The sequence below is a fragment of the Bacillus rossius genome, chromosome 11, assembly GCF_032445375.1.
Source record: "Bacillus rossius redtenbacheri isolate Brsri chromosome 11, Brsri_v3, whole genome shotgun sequence".
Lineage (NCBI taxonomy): Eukaryota > Metazoa > Arthropoda > Insecta > Phasmatodea > Bacillidae > Bacillus > Bacillus rossius.
The window spans coordinates 52,661,323-52,676,459 of record NC_086338.1 but is presented as its reverse complement, the minus strand read 5'-3'; the positions used below and the strand labels follow the sequence as shown (position 1 = coordinate 52,676,459).

The 15,137-nt window shown below is 37.3% G+C and overlaps 1 protein-coding gene across 2 annotated transcripts in view; it reads right to left on the bottom strand.

The window, feature by feature from the left end:
* Window positions 1-1,079: 1,079 nt before the first annotated feature.
* Window positions 1,080-15,137, bottom strand: part of LOC134536986 (uncharacterized) — a 31,580-nt gene continuing 17,522 nt past the window's right edge. The window contains exon 2 of one of the 2 annotated variants that reach the window (XM_063377121.1): window positions 1,080-5,023. In XM_063377121.1, the coding sequence (XP_063233191.1) occupies window positions 1,484-5,011 (3,528 nt within the window). In that variant the 5' untranslated portion in view covers window positions 5,012-5,023 and the 3' untranslated portion in view covers window positions 1,080-1,483. Of the gene's footprint in view, window positions 5,024-6,192; window positions 13,822-15,137 lie in introns of those variants that run through there. The other variant, XM_063377120.1, reaches the window with a different exon arrangement.

Sequence of the window (15,137 nt, the reverse complement as noted above, 5' to 3'; positions counted from 1 at the left end):
ACGTTTTAGCCAGTATCAAGAAATCACATTACTATTTGGGTTTCTTTACATCAGCGCTTTAGAGGAAAAAACTTCCCAGTATGTTCTAAATGAATGTTTGAAGCTAGAAAGAGCATTGACTCATGAAGACTCAAAGGATATTGATGGTACAGAGCTGTGTAGTGAAATACAGTCTATTGCAAGAAGGGTACCAAAGAAAGCGACACCTCAAGATATCTTGGATTTTATTTGTAGTTCCAGCTTACAAGATAGTGTGCCGAGTTTGTTTATTGCATTAAGAATTTTGTTGACACTGCCTATAACTGTGGCTACTGGTGAGCGCAGTTTTTCAAAGTTAAAGTTGATAAAAACATATATCCGCTCTTCTATGAAACAAGAAAGACTAGTGGGACTCTCAACTATTTCGATAGAACAAGAAATAGCGGAAACTATTGACTTAAGTGACTTGGTTTTAACTTTTTCAAAGCTTAAGGCAAGAAAATGGAAATAAACTCTAGGAATATTTAGATAATTTTTCTTGAGCAAATTGTTATTTTTAATGTATGTAATTTAAGAGTTTAACCATTGATGTGCCACTACCTTTACTGTGATTCTCTGGCAGTTAATATATTATAATTTTTTTTTTTTAAATTATGAACTTGTAAAAAAAATTACTATTTTCAATTGAAGTGTGTAAAAAGTATAAAGCTAAATAATAAAAAAACACAAGCCTGCTTACATTTGATTGTTGACAAAAACTTATGCTTACGTGATGTATTTTGAGGCAAGGAAAATTTTTTTTGAAGTGGTCGGCCGGGTGGGGGGGGGGGGGGGGCATTAAGGTTTTTCGCCTAGGGCGACAATTTACCTTGCACCGGCCCTGACAGTTATTCTAAATTATATCTGATCTTTTTGCAGTCAATATATTTATATTGTAGCAATAAATAAAAATTAATTAATTATTAATAACATTTTCATAACTCACATCTAAATCACTTAATTTAATCCCTTACCAGAAAACCTAAAATGAAACACACACATATTAACACGCTTTGTCTCTTAAAATTAAATTCCTAAAGTTATGAAAATATTTGTCAAAATATGCTTTTACAATTTATTGAAAAGGGTTGAAACTCTTGAACAAAGTTCCATTAAGAAGATGGAAAGATATTAAAACTAACAAGCATAAAAATCAAACTGGCCTGCAGGCCAAATATAAAATTACAAATTAATTTTTTAAGCTATACCTATTTTCAAATCAAAGAATGTATAAATACATAACCAATATAAAAAAAAAATTGCAACATGACACGTCACAAAACATTGCAACAAGGTAAACATACAAGCATGTGGAATAAATGTCAATGACAACAGAGATCAAAATGTTTACATATTTACAAACAAGTAACAAATTTATCAAGTTGAATTTAGAATACAAGGATGTCTCATAAAAATCACAAACAAAATACCTATTAATATTACAAAATAAGAAAAATACAAGGCTTCAAACTTGCATCAAACTATCAAGCAATGACAAATTTTCCTGAAAAACCAACAAAGAATTTATTGATAAGCTCACAGTCTTGTCCTCAACTTTGAATAGTTTACGGATTATGAGAATGTACTGGTCTTTAAAGGCCCTGTTTTTTGTAAAATTTTCAGGAATTAAATGAGACGCCATTATGTACGCATGTCTTTGCACAGGTTCTGTAAGGAGACCCGTGATCACCTTCAAGCGTATTTCTAACTCCTCGCAGTCTTCATAACAGGAATTTCCAAGTTGTTTTACAAAACTCTCGAACGTTTCGCTAACTAAAGTAACAGCTTCTGGACCATACTCCTCCAGCACAGAAAATACGCAGTCTGAGCTGACTCTGCCGAAACTGACCAGATCAAACTCTGGCTTGTAAATGAAATACAAATTGGCAAAATTAAGTAACATAAAGCTCTCAAATTTGTGGACTGGATTGAACACGGATGGCCAAAATGACAAACTTTTTTGCAAAACTTGGAGAGCATTTGCATATTTGTCCATTAATACACAATTTACCAAATGACAAACAAACCATTCTACATCCTCCCAACCCGAAGCACTATGTTCTAATAAATCTTTGAACAGATCTGAAACCAAGTTAAGTCGCTCGTTTAGTACAATATCACTAGATCTCAGGGCATACTGCACTGCAAGCATAACACTCACACTCTTATTTGGTGACCCGTCACTTAAGTACTGCTTGAGCACACGTTCACAAAAGCTGGGTGGAAGCAACTCAACTGAATCATTGGACTGATATACAAGCCAACAAATTTGAAACTCAGTTTTTGCTCCTTGCTGAAGCAAGTCGTGTAACTTGTCCCAGCACAGCTGGATGTACTCAGCCTTGTAGGCATCTGGAATTAGAAAGGAGTTTGACAACTTATCAAACAAGTTCTTGTCCTCTGTCGTGAGGGACTTCAGGCAGTGCTTCAGCAATGCAAAGAAATCAGCACTAACATCTATGAATGCTCTCCACACTAGGGCCAGAAGAACCTCGCGAGTGGCTGGGTTCTTGTCTCTGTTCCACAGATTACTGAGCAGAGACATCAGCTGCGGCTTACTGACGATGCTGAACGATAACCTCACTGCGTGTTTCTTTACAGACACTGGAGAATCAGTCAGCATCTCCAAGAATGGAACAATATTCCTCTGCATCGTGTTGTAACACACACTCATCAAGGACCCAAGAACATACTTGAGGTAATCTCCCTTGCAAAACTTGGCTACACTGCTGTAGTCATTCCACGGATTGACATTCTTCAAACACATTGCAGAAGTTTTGATCAAAGGTAGCATCTTCTCAGTCTTTTCATCCGCTGGGTCAATTTTGTCTGTCACAGGTTGAAAAGGCTCTATCAAATGCACAAAACTCTCAGCATCCATGAGGAATGATGAAATGATGATGGCATTTTCTTGTTTGCGTGTTTCTTGGTCGTTCTTGAGAACTTCTCTGCATTTCTGGACAACCACTTCCTTAATCTGGGTGAAGCTAAGCAAGTTCCACGTCCTAAAAAGTTGCTTGTATTTCTGAGTATCACTAATAAGTAGAAATTCCAATTCTTGGTGAGCATTCTGAATAAACATTTCTGTGTCCATTTTCAGAAAATACCACAAATCCTTTGACACCACTTCCCTGCATAAATCATCTGAGCATACCAGCTGTTTTGTTTCTAAATCAGTTTTAAGAAGTTCTAAGACCTTATTCTTATCATCATCCAAGTTTGTTTCAACAATTCTTTTTAGACTTTCTACCACCCATGAAAATCTGCTAAGGGATGACTGAAACAACTTGTTATTTTTGTTCCAATCACTGACTGAACTCAATAGTGACAGAGCAAGTGAGGTCAATGGAACATTGACTCCCTTAACGTGAGGAATTCTTTCCCCAAAAACTTCAAACACTGTTTGTTGATATTTTGGTTCTTCCTTTATTATGACCCAGTTGTTATGACTCTCATGTGAAGAGCTTAAGATAAGTACTAAATGGTCTATCTGTTCATGAATGTCAACATGATTGTTTAACCTGAAGTGAACTGATTTTATTAGAACTTCAAAAAGTGGCCATCTTCTAGGCAGATGCTCCGCATTCATAAATATTACCTTCACCACTTCCTGAACTGAGACCCAGAGCCTATCATCAAATTTCAGGAAATCAAAATTCTTATATAACTCACGCAGTATTTCAATTCTTAGTGAGAGGTTATCATTGCGATACCTTGCCACAATATGCTTACAAACAGAGTCCAATGTATCCAAGTCCTCATTTACCTTGCATGTGAGTATGAGGTAAGATATCAGGCGACATCTTTGATCCATGTCTGGTGCCTCTATTAGAAGCTTCTTCAACGTCGGAACAGACTTCCCTGTGGGCAGGTAACAGATCCAGAGTGTCTCATCTTCATCTTTGCTCACGCACAGCTCTATCTTCAGCTGTGCACACGTCTCTCTCTTGTCCGCTGGCAACATCTGGAGTAGCTTCTCCCCGACAAGGTCCGGGAGTGCCAGCAACTGTTCCCCGTACACCTTCTCAAAACTACTGAGCATCAGGTCTAATCGTTTTTCTGGAGCCAGAGACTCTACCCCTCTATAAAAATCCCCATAATCTACAAAAAAGTATGCATCATTATAAGTTTTTGGAAAGATAGCTAAATAAAACTTTGTAAAATCTTCTGGTGTTAAATACTTTTGCAAATATTTAGGTTTTGTCACTCTAAGGTACTTCGTTGCTAACTTTATAACGGCAGCAGGTTTACAGCAAATTATTTTCTTGCATGCTCGTCTGCCAATTTCAATATCAACATGGTTTTCTATTATTTCAAAATACTCTATAAATATTTTAACATCCACAATTAACATGGTTTTCAAAATTGTAGACTGAAGGGCAGTGAAACACTGGTTTTTGAAGTTGAGTCTCACGAGGAGAGGGAACTTCGTCACCAGCCGCGACACCTCTCGCTCCGTGAAGTGCAGGTGAGCGCCGTCCGTGTCGAGAACGGACTGCACGAAGTGTGCACGGCACGCGCACAGCAGGCACTTGGCCTGCTGGAGTCCGTACTCGCTCCTGACCGCGCTGAAGAACTGCTCCGCCACACGCTCGTCCCTCAAGTGCACCGACAACGAGTGGATGATGTCGTTGCGGGTGTTGAACGACGTGTTGGGGAACACGTCTGTGAAGAAGAACTCGCACGTGGGGAAGTCGGCACTGCTGCCTTCGAAGAACCAGTCACAGCCAAGCACTTGCTTTATGAACAATCTGTCTTCACACTTCAAGACATCCACCACGTCCCGTGTCTTCTTGAATGTGTCTATCAGTCTGCCTTTCAGCAGTTTCTCAAAGTTATTGGCCGGCTTCACGGCTGCAATGAACTGGTCAACATCCTCCTGCGAGCAAGTGGACCTGATGTCTCTGGTCAGGTGGTTCAGGCTCTTCAGTTTTTCTCCGATGGTTTTACCGCTCAGCGAGTGGAACTGAGCCGCATATTGTTCGACACCCATGATGGAAAACTCCTGTAATCAGTTATATGACTGTTAGTATTAGAAAAGTTTTGTTTGCTAATTAATGTCTAGTATATTTAAAAGCACTAAATATCAATAATATGTCACTAATTTATAAGTGTGTCCAGTGAAACCTAGAAACACATTTTTCTTACTCTTCTGATATAAAAATTAAATTTTTCTACATAAACCTAAATATTGTAATGTTTATTAATGGATTTTTTTTTCAAGATTTTTTTGTTACACAAATGTTACATAGCAAAAAAAGCCTGCACGTTATGTACCTATAATGTAATTAATGATCATACTTTCCACTTTACTGCACTATCAAGGGTGAAATTTAAATTCATTGACTTTAAATATTATTCTACTCTGAAACACTTATAATGATACTGTAACTAAACAAAGTCTGAGCCCAAATACATTTAATGGGTACTGTGAAAGAAAATAAGCTTTGGTCTACAAAAGCACATAATTGCAGTTGTAAAAAACTTGGTCACCATGTAACTTTTAAGCTTTTAGTCCCTCATGGGAGAATAGCTACTTAGACGAGGATTAACTGAAACCTTAAGTTGAAACTTATAAGATAATTAAGCTGACACGTCTAGAATTTAATAAAGTGGTATTGACACCCTCTATTTAAAATTTGAGTTTAAGTAAACAGTCCCTCTTGAAATATTTGGTTGATTATGAAGATCTGGAGGTTTTGTGAACCAGACTGAATTAATTCATTTTATCTCAGTATTTTGATTTCTTATTAATAAATGTTTATTTTCAGAACTAAGAGTTAAATTAATATTAATAAAACTAGTCCTTAGGTTAATGCATTTAATTCCCACAAGAATATTCTTGAATACAAAAGAAACATATCATCGACAAAAAAGTGCTGATGTAAGTGACTGCTGAATGTTATTTAAATATGTATTTTCTCTCTCATGTTTACACTAAACCACTGAAAGAAAAATTCTGAGGTACGTTTTTTCTCCGAGACATTTGAGACTTGAGAATGATTTAAATAATGCTTGATAAAGGCTTGGAGTTTTCAGAGATCTTTTTTTTTTCTATCATTATTTTATTTATCTCCATGCACTCACACAACACCTGTAACATTTGATTGGAATCACTGGATATTTTGGTTTTATTTAAATTTTTTTTTCCCAACCATGAAATAACACATTTCCTGAGTATTACTATTTATGAAAGAGTTATTTTAATTCACAAAATGAATTACAAATCAAGCAGAAACATACAGCACACCAACATTAATTTACAGAAAAATTACACATTAAGCACAGAAGTCATAAAAATTAGTAGTCATGTTTACACATAAATATAAATTTACAAAACAACTTATTAATCAAGTACTTTTATTAATATATTATTTTGGTATGGTTTCGTTCATTATCTTTTAGTTTTTCAACTTTTTTTTTAAGCCCCTGAACCCACAGTGTTTTCCACTACGTTCTCCTTCGCATCCTCCTAATAAAATCTACCTTCAAAACACTTGATGCCGACTGTCAGCGCTCCCTCTGGTTGCGAAGGCAGCTATGCTTCGTCGTGTCGCCTTAGCGGCGTGTGCAGTAGGCATACGACTGTGCGACCTGCCACACGTGACCAGAGTGCAGGCCAGACCAATGCAGCGCTATACCCACACGATAGTTGCCACAGTGACTAAGTTTTGTTGCTGGTATTCCACTTATTTCTATTTACAGGAGACAATTAGAGAGGCTAACTAGCCACCCAACACTATAATCAGTTTACCAACTTAAGTAAAGGGTTTATTTGCCTACGTAAATTGTACCTAGACCTTGCCTCAAGACTGCAGTACGTCTCTCACAAAAACTACCCCTGGTGGAGGTCGCTTCTGCCCAGGAAAACTAGTTCCAACACATCTTTCATCCGGAGCAGATGCTACGAGCACAGCAGGGCCGTCACAATTTTCTTTTCCAACCGATCTAATTTCGCCTATAGCATAAGTTCTATTAATCTTTGTTGTTGTCAGCCCTGCAGTTGCCCCACTCGGCCCGTTTCACATGCAGACTGCTTATTGATGAACATTTGTGCAGTGCAGTAATGCACATTTGCTCACGGCCACGGGATGTGTTCCAGACCTCACCATAATGGACTTTCATTACCAGTGACTTTTAATAGCTTCGCCCACACAGGGCTTGTGTTCTGTGCATAACCTTACCTTACGTGATTAAGGGAGGAGGACTTTCGAAGCTCACCTTGTTGTACCGCTCACACGGCACTTAACTAACTTTACTAGTAATGAAAAAATATTTCTACTCTTCTAACAATAGTTTGAAAACAAACTACGGAAAAAGCACTACTCATCCATTCTAAGTGTATTCTTAAATTCTTTTCGTAAACAGACACCACTATGATAGCAGGAGCAGTTTTCAAATAACGTGGTTTCTTCTGAGCTCTGCACAGCATGTGTGCGCCCCTGTATGCCTAAAAGGTATGGTTGTTTGTCACACGGTTATGCTCGAAGAAAAAAGGCAATTGTAGGTCTTTCATTTTGGGCTCCTAACTAGTTGGATATAATGGCTCAGTAATCATTTTAACAGTCATAACGGGGCCAGGTTTGAACAGTATCACAGCCAAGAGGACCGTTACAGCAACTGCATTGTGTGTGTTTGTGTGTATTTATTTATTGGCTTTCAACAGTTACTCGTGAAATGTTAACTAGTAATACAGTTATTGTTACTATAACTAACAAAGAGTTTCATTGGCCCTGGTGACTACTTATAAAAAAAAAATTTAAAAAAAATCACACTAAGTAATTTGAATTGTTCAAAATACAGCACACAGGCCTATATGTTTGTTAAATAATAAAAAATTCCAAGTTTTGAGGTTGATTGGCTTGTGGTGTTTGGCCGCGCCAAAGACGTTGAGGACAGCGCATTCTGGACGGTGACTTCCGAGTCGACCCAGACCACCAGTTCAATCAGTCGCGTGCTAACGGCAAGAACCTCTCTTGCGAGCTGTTACCAATGAACATACACCATATTGTCGTATAGTTATGCGTCATTTCACAAGGAAAAAAATAATATAACACACTTTTAAAATAGTAACAAATCCACATGAAAGATTATTAAAAACATAAAAACATACAAGACACTGACAAACTTCACACTACATATTTATTAAATGACAAACAGAAAAATATCTCTCTGTAGTAATTCAGAAGTGTAATTCAGATAAATGATACTGTTTGAGAAGAGAATTGGAGGGGAAGGGAGGGGGGGGGGGGGGGGGTGGAGAAACGCATTAAGTTCCAAATAATCTACACTGTTGAGTAAGAGTAAGAGTTTTATGATGCTACTTGCTTGTTCAATAGCAAGTAGTGATTCCTACATACAAAGTACAGCATATCAGGCCATTTATATGGAATAGTCAAACCCAAATCATGCACAGTTCACAAGATAGGGATTACATATATATTAATCAAAAAGAGTTTACCAGTATTTGCCACAATATAATATATGGTAGGAGTTAATAGTTTCTATAGAATTACACCACAAATTTATGCACCAAACTTCACTACAACTGTCACCGCTAATATTTCCTTATAAACAGCTTCCACCCAAGGTTGATTAATGTATTCTACAAAATTTTTCCTTTTCTTTCAATCAGAATCTGACTTCAATCAACTAAAAAAAACACTGGATTATGCTGATTGAAATGTCAGCTAAGGCTGAACAAGCTACATTCAAAAAAAAAATAGAACAAAAAAAATTTTTTTAAAAATTCCAACAAGGAAAAGACTAATTTAAAAAATATTTTAAAATAAATAGAAAAATACTCAAATTCTAAATATTCAAATAGTACAGTGCCAAAGTTACAGGTTTATTAACTCTTCTTAAAATAAATAGAAAAAATCTTTCAACAAATCAGAAAGTGCCAAAACTCATGAAAATAAATTCAATAATAGTAAAAACATTGATTTCAGTATAATGAATGCTAAATAAATTATGTGTCTCAATAAAAAAAATTAATTCAACACAAATAAAATATGATTTTATAAAGTACATATAGATGTAGAGTATTCCAAAGCTAAATGCACATGAACACATTCGAATTTAGATAAAACACTTTACATTATAAATTATATAAGTAATATATATAAAACAGGTAATTTTACAAAAACAAGTAATCTGGCTCTATGTCTGTTGGATGGTAACATAAACTTCACCATTTTGATTGTAAACATTTTCTTAACAGCTTGCAATGATAAGAAGAAATAATGTTGTAGTTTAGGAAACATAAGACAGTGCTTAAATCATTTTAAAGGCCCAATAAATACAATTTAAAACTAAAACAACTTTTCTATTACTACCCAAAAATTACATAAAATACTAACAGCAGGTAGATTTTATTATGATGCACAGATGTGTTACACAGAATAAGACGAAACAGAAATTCTATGAACCACTAAGATACTCCCAGCTCATAAATGTACAAGAGTGATTCCAGAGATTGGTTTAAAATCATTGACTAATGCCTCTCTCCCCAAGCATAATGATGCAAAGTGATTTATGTAATCCTCAAAAACTGTGTTTCTAATACAAATGTTTGATATTTGGTACTGTTAGGGACAAGTGAAAAATTGTACAGTTATTCTAAATAATATCGGGTCTTATTGCAGTGAATATGTTTTTATTGTAGCAATAAATAAAAATTAAATAATTATTAATAACATTTTCATAACTCACATCTAAATCACTTAATGTAATCCCTTACCAGAAAACCTAAAATGAAACACACACATCTTAACACGCTTTGTCTCTTAAAATTAAATTCCTGAAGTTATGAAAATATTTGTCTAAATATGCTTTTACAATTTAAAGAAAAGGGTTAAAACTCTTGTACAAAGTTCCGTTAAATAGATGAAAAGATTTTAAAACTAACAAGCATAAAAATCAAACTGACCTGCAGGCCAAATATGAAATTACAAATTAATTTTTTTAAGCTATACCTATTTTAAAATCAAAGAATGTATAAATATATATACACACTATATTTGAAAAAAAAAAAAAATTACAACATGACACGTCACAAAACTTCGCAACAAGGTAAACATACAAGCAAGTGGAATAAATGTCAATGAAAACAGAGAACAAAATGTTTACATATTTACAAACAAGTAACAAATTTATCAAGTTGTTTTTAGAATACAAGGATGTCTCATAAAAATCACAAACAAAATACCTATTAATATTACAAAATAAGAAAAATACAAAATTGATTAGCCTTCAAACTTGCATCAAACTATCAAGCAATGACAAATTTTGTTCAAACACCAACAAAGAATTTATTGATAAGCTCACAGTCTTGTCCTCAACTTTGAATAGTTTATGGATTATGAGAATGTACTGGTCTTTAAAGGCCCTGTTTTTTGTGAAATTTTCAGGAATTAAATGAGCTGCCATTATGTACGCATGTCTTTGCACAGGTTCTGTAAGGAGACCCGTGATCACCTTCAAGCGTATTTCTAACTCCTCGCAGTCTTCATAACAGGAATTTCCAAGTTGTTCTACAAAACTCTCGAACGTTTCGCTAACTAAAGTAACAGCTTCTGGACCATACTCCTCCAGCACAGAAAATACGCAGTCTGAGCTGACTCTGCCGAAACTGACCAGATCAAACTCTGGCTTGTAAATGAAATACAAATTGGCAAAATTAAGTAACATAAAGCTCTCAAATTTGTGGACTGGATTGAACACAGATGGCCAAAATGACAAAGTTTTTTGCAAAACTTGGAGAGAATTTCTATATTTGTCAAATAATACACAATTTACCAAATGACAAACAAACCATTCTACATCCTCCCAACCCGAAGCACTATGTTCTAATAAATCTTTGAACAGATCTGAAACCAAGTTAAGTCGCTCGTTTAGTACAATATCACTACTAGACCTCAGGGCATACTGCACCGCAAGCATAACACTCACACTCTTAAGTGGTGACCCGTCACTTAAGTACTGCTTGAGCACACGTTCACAAAAGCTGGGTGGAAGCAACTCAACTGAATCACTGGACTGAGATACGAGCTGAGAAATGCGATACTCAGATTTTGCTCCTTGTTGAGGCAAGTCGTGCAACTTGTCCCAGCACAGCTGGATGTACTCAGCCTTGTAGGCATCTGGAATAGGAAAGGAGTTAGACAACTTATCAAACAAGTTCTTGTCCTCTGTCGTGAGGGACTTCAGGCAGTGCTTCAGCAATGCAAAGAAATCAGCACTAACATCTATGAATGCTCTCCACACTAGGGCCAGAAGAACCTCGCGAGTGGCTGGGTTCTTGTCTCTGTTCCACAGATTACTGAGCAGAGACATCAGCTGCGGCTTACTGACGATGTTGAACGACAACCTCACTGCGTGTTTCTTTACAGACACTGGAGAATCAGTCAGCGTCTCCAAGAATGGAACGATCTTTCTCTGGTTCGTGTTGTAACACACACTCATCAAGGACCCAAGAACATATTTGAGGTAATCTCCCTTGCAAAACTTGGCTACACTGCTGTAGTCATTCCACGGATTGACATTCTTCAAACACATTGCAGAAGTTTTGATCAAAGGTAGCATCTTCTCAGTCTTATCATCCGCTGGGTCGATTTTATCTGTTTCAGGCTGGAATGGCTCAATCAAACGTGCAAAACTTTCAGAGTCCACAAGGAATGACAGAATAGTAATTGCATTTGCTTGTTTGCGTGTTTCTTGGTCGTTCTTGAGAACTTCTCTGCATTTCTGGACAACCACTTCCTTAATCTGGGTGCCGCTAAGCAAATTCCACATCCTAAAAAGTTGCTTGTATTTCTGAGTATCACTAATAAGTAGAAATTCCAATTCTTGGTGAGCATTCTGAATAAACATTTCTGTGTCCATTTTCAGAAAATACCACAAATCCTTTGACACCACTTCCCTGCATAAATCATCTGAGCATACCAGCTGTTTTGTTTCTAAATCAGTTTTAAGAAGTTCTAAGACTTTATTCTTATTATCATCCAAGTTTGTTTCAACAATTCTTTTTAGACCTTCTACCACCCATGAAAATCTGCTAAGGGATGACTGAAACAACTTGTTATTTTTGTTCCAATCACTGACTGAACTCAATAGTGACAGAGCAAGTGAGGTCAATGGAACATTGACTCCCTTAACGTGAGGAATTCTTTCCCCAAAAACTTCAAATACTGTTTGTTGATATTTTGGTTCTTCCTTTATAATGACCCAGTTGTTATGACTCTCATGTGAAGAACTTAAGATAAGTACTAAATGGTCTATCTGTTCATGAATGTCAACATGATTGTTTAACCTGAAGTGAACTGATTTTATTAGAACTTCAAAAAGTGGCCATCTTCTAGGTAGATGCTCCGCATTTAGAAATATTACCTTCACCACTTCCTGAACTGAGGCCCATAGCCTATCATCAAGTTTCAGGAAATCAAAATTCTTATATAACTCACGCAGTATTTCAATTCTTAGTGAGAGGTTGTCATTGCGATACCTTGCCACAATATGCTTACAAACAGAGGCCAACGTTTCCAAGTCCTCATTTACCTTGCATGTGAGTATGAGATAGGATATCAGGCGACATCTTTGATCCAGGTCTGGTGCCTGTAATAGAAGCTTCTTCAACGTCGGAACAGACTTCCCTGTGGGCAGGTAACAGATCCAGAGTGTCTCATCTTCATCTTTGCTCAAGCACAGCTCTATCTTCAGCTGTGCACACGTCTCTCTCTTGTCCGCTGGCAACATCTGGAGTAGCTTCTCCCCGACAAGGTCTGGGAGTGCCAGTAACTGTTCCCCGTACACTTTCTCAAAACTACTGAGCATCAGGTCCAAGCGTTTCCTTGGATTCAGAGGCTCGACGACTTTATAGAAATTACCTTCAGGACATTCACTGAAGAAAAATTGACACTGGTATGAATTAGGAAATAAAGCTCTATAAAAGTATGTGAAATCTTCTGCTGTCATATATTTATGTAAATATTTGGGTTCTGTAACGTCAATGTATTTCGAAGCAGACTTTATGATGGATGCAGGATCAAAACGGATTATTTTCTTTATCCCACGTCTGCCAATTTTAAAAATTAGTCTGCGTTTTATCATTTGGAAACACTCGATAAATAATTTTACGTCTAAATCACACATGAGTTTTATAATTGTTTCCATGCATGAAGCAAAACACCATTTCTTCATGTTTGCTTTCACTAGGTTCGGGAATTTCCTCACCAGCCGCGTCACCTCTCGCTCCGTGAAGTCCAGGCGAGCGCCGTCCGTGTCGAGAACGGACTGCACGAAGTGTGCACGGCACGCGCACAGCAGGCACTTGGCCTGCTGGAGTCCGTACTCGCTCCTGACCGCGCTGAAGAACTGCTCCGCCACACGCTCGTCCCTCAAGTGCACCGACAACGAGTGGATGATGTCGTTGCGGGTGTTGAACGACGTGTTGGGGAACACGTCTGTGAAGAAGAACTCGCACGTGGGGAAGTCGGTACTGCTGCCTTCGAAGAACCAGTCACAGCCAAGCACTTGCTTTATGAACAATCTGTCTTCACACTTCAAGACATCCACCACGTCCCGTGTCTTCTTGAATGTGTCTATCAGTCTGCCTTTCAGCAGTTTCTCAAAGTTATTGGCCGGCTTCACGGCTGCAATGAACTGGTCGACATCCTCCTGCGAGCAAGTGGACCTGATGTCTCTGGTCAGGTGGTTCAGGCTCTTCAGTTTTTCTCCGATGGTTTTACCGCTCAGCGAGTGGAACCGAGCCACAAACTGTTCGACACCCATGACTGAAGATACCTGCAAGCAGTTTAATTGTAGTAAAAATAAATCTATTTTTCGGTACTATCTACAAAAGTTATTGTTTAATGATTCTGGTAATTTATGTTTACACATGAATAAAGGACCGCTGTAGAGGGTTTTTGTCACATATCATTCTAGGAGTGTGTTCAAGAACCCAACCTCAAAATAAACATTAAGTATTAATAGTAATTGATTAATGACAATGAAAAACCATCATCCTCTGACTTAGAGAAAATACCCCCCCCCCCCCCCCCCCCTTTTATATGCTGCAATACCACGATGCATTATGTATTATGTTGAAGCCACAGGTGAAATATGTTTAAGACGGGAAGGTGTTCTATCCCTTTCAGACAGTTACATTTCCGTTGTCGAGATACTGGTTTCCCTATTCCCAAACATCAATTTATTATACATCAAGAAGACCAGCACCTACACTGTTTTTTGATAAAAGAAACATTTATTCCAATGATTGAACACAATGTTTTTGTTTTACCTCTGTACAAGTATTACACTGTAAATTAAAATTCAAAAAATCTTATGTTTTAAAAATACATTTAGTGATCATACTGGGGCTAATTGTCACAATGTTATGAACACGGTCAAACTAGAAACTAGATAATTTGCATAAAAAATTTTTCTATTGATAAAGGGGCTTGCCTAGTCAGAGGTGTATCTGTGTTGGTGAGGCGGCATGATAAGTGTGATGGTCAGTGCTTCTAGCACTGTTATCTCCTCTAAGCGCAAGGCTCTGAATTGGCTCACAGTCTTCTCGTCGTGCATGAGACAACTTTGTAACCTGAGCTGTCACCGTAACGCTAGTAGGCGGCAAAATGAGGACAAATGTGTAATTCAAGGCCCTTGGGTGCTTTCGAGAATATGTACCAGGTGTTTCATGTCTAAACATTATTCTTAAATCGTGCATTTTAGCCCATTTCACATTCCTAAAAATACGATTTAAAAACAAAATGCAGAAACAGAACCACCCATCCACCCTCGGCACATTTATAAGTGCATTTTGGCAACACATACACACTTGGATACATTGAGCAGTTTTCAATTTGCGTAGTTTCTTCTGAAGCTCTGAACATCGTTTAAGTGCACCCAGGTAGGCGGGGGCCGTAAGGAAATATCAACCACCTAGCTCCAGCGAGTTATTTGCGATGAGACAGTTCCCACTCTGGTAAAAGACTGGGCTCTCAATCGGGAGGATCCGGGTATAGGTTCCCGTAAAGTCGTCCCTATTTAAGATTCTATAAATCTATCTACAAGTAGAGATGGTTCCTTAACTGAGACCATGTTCAATTTACACTTTA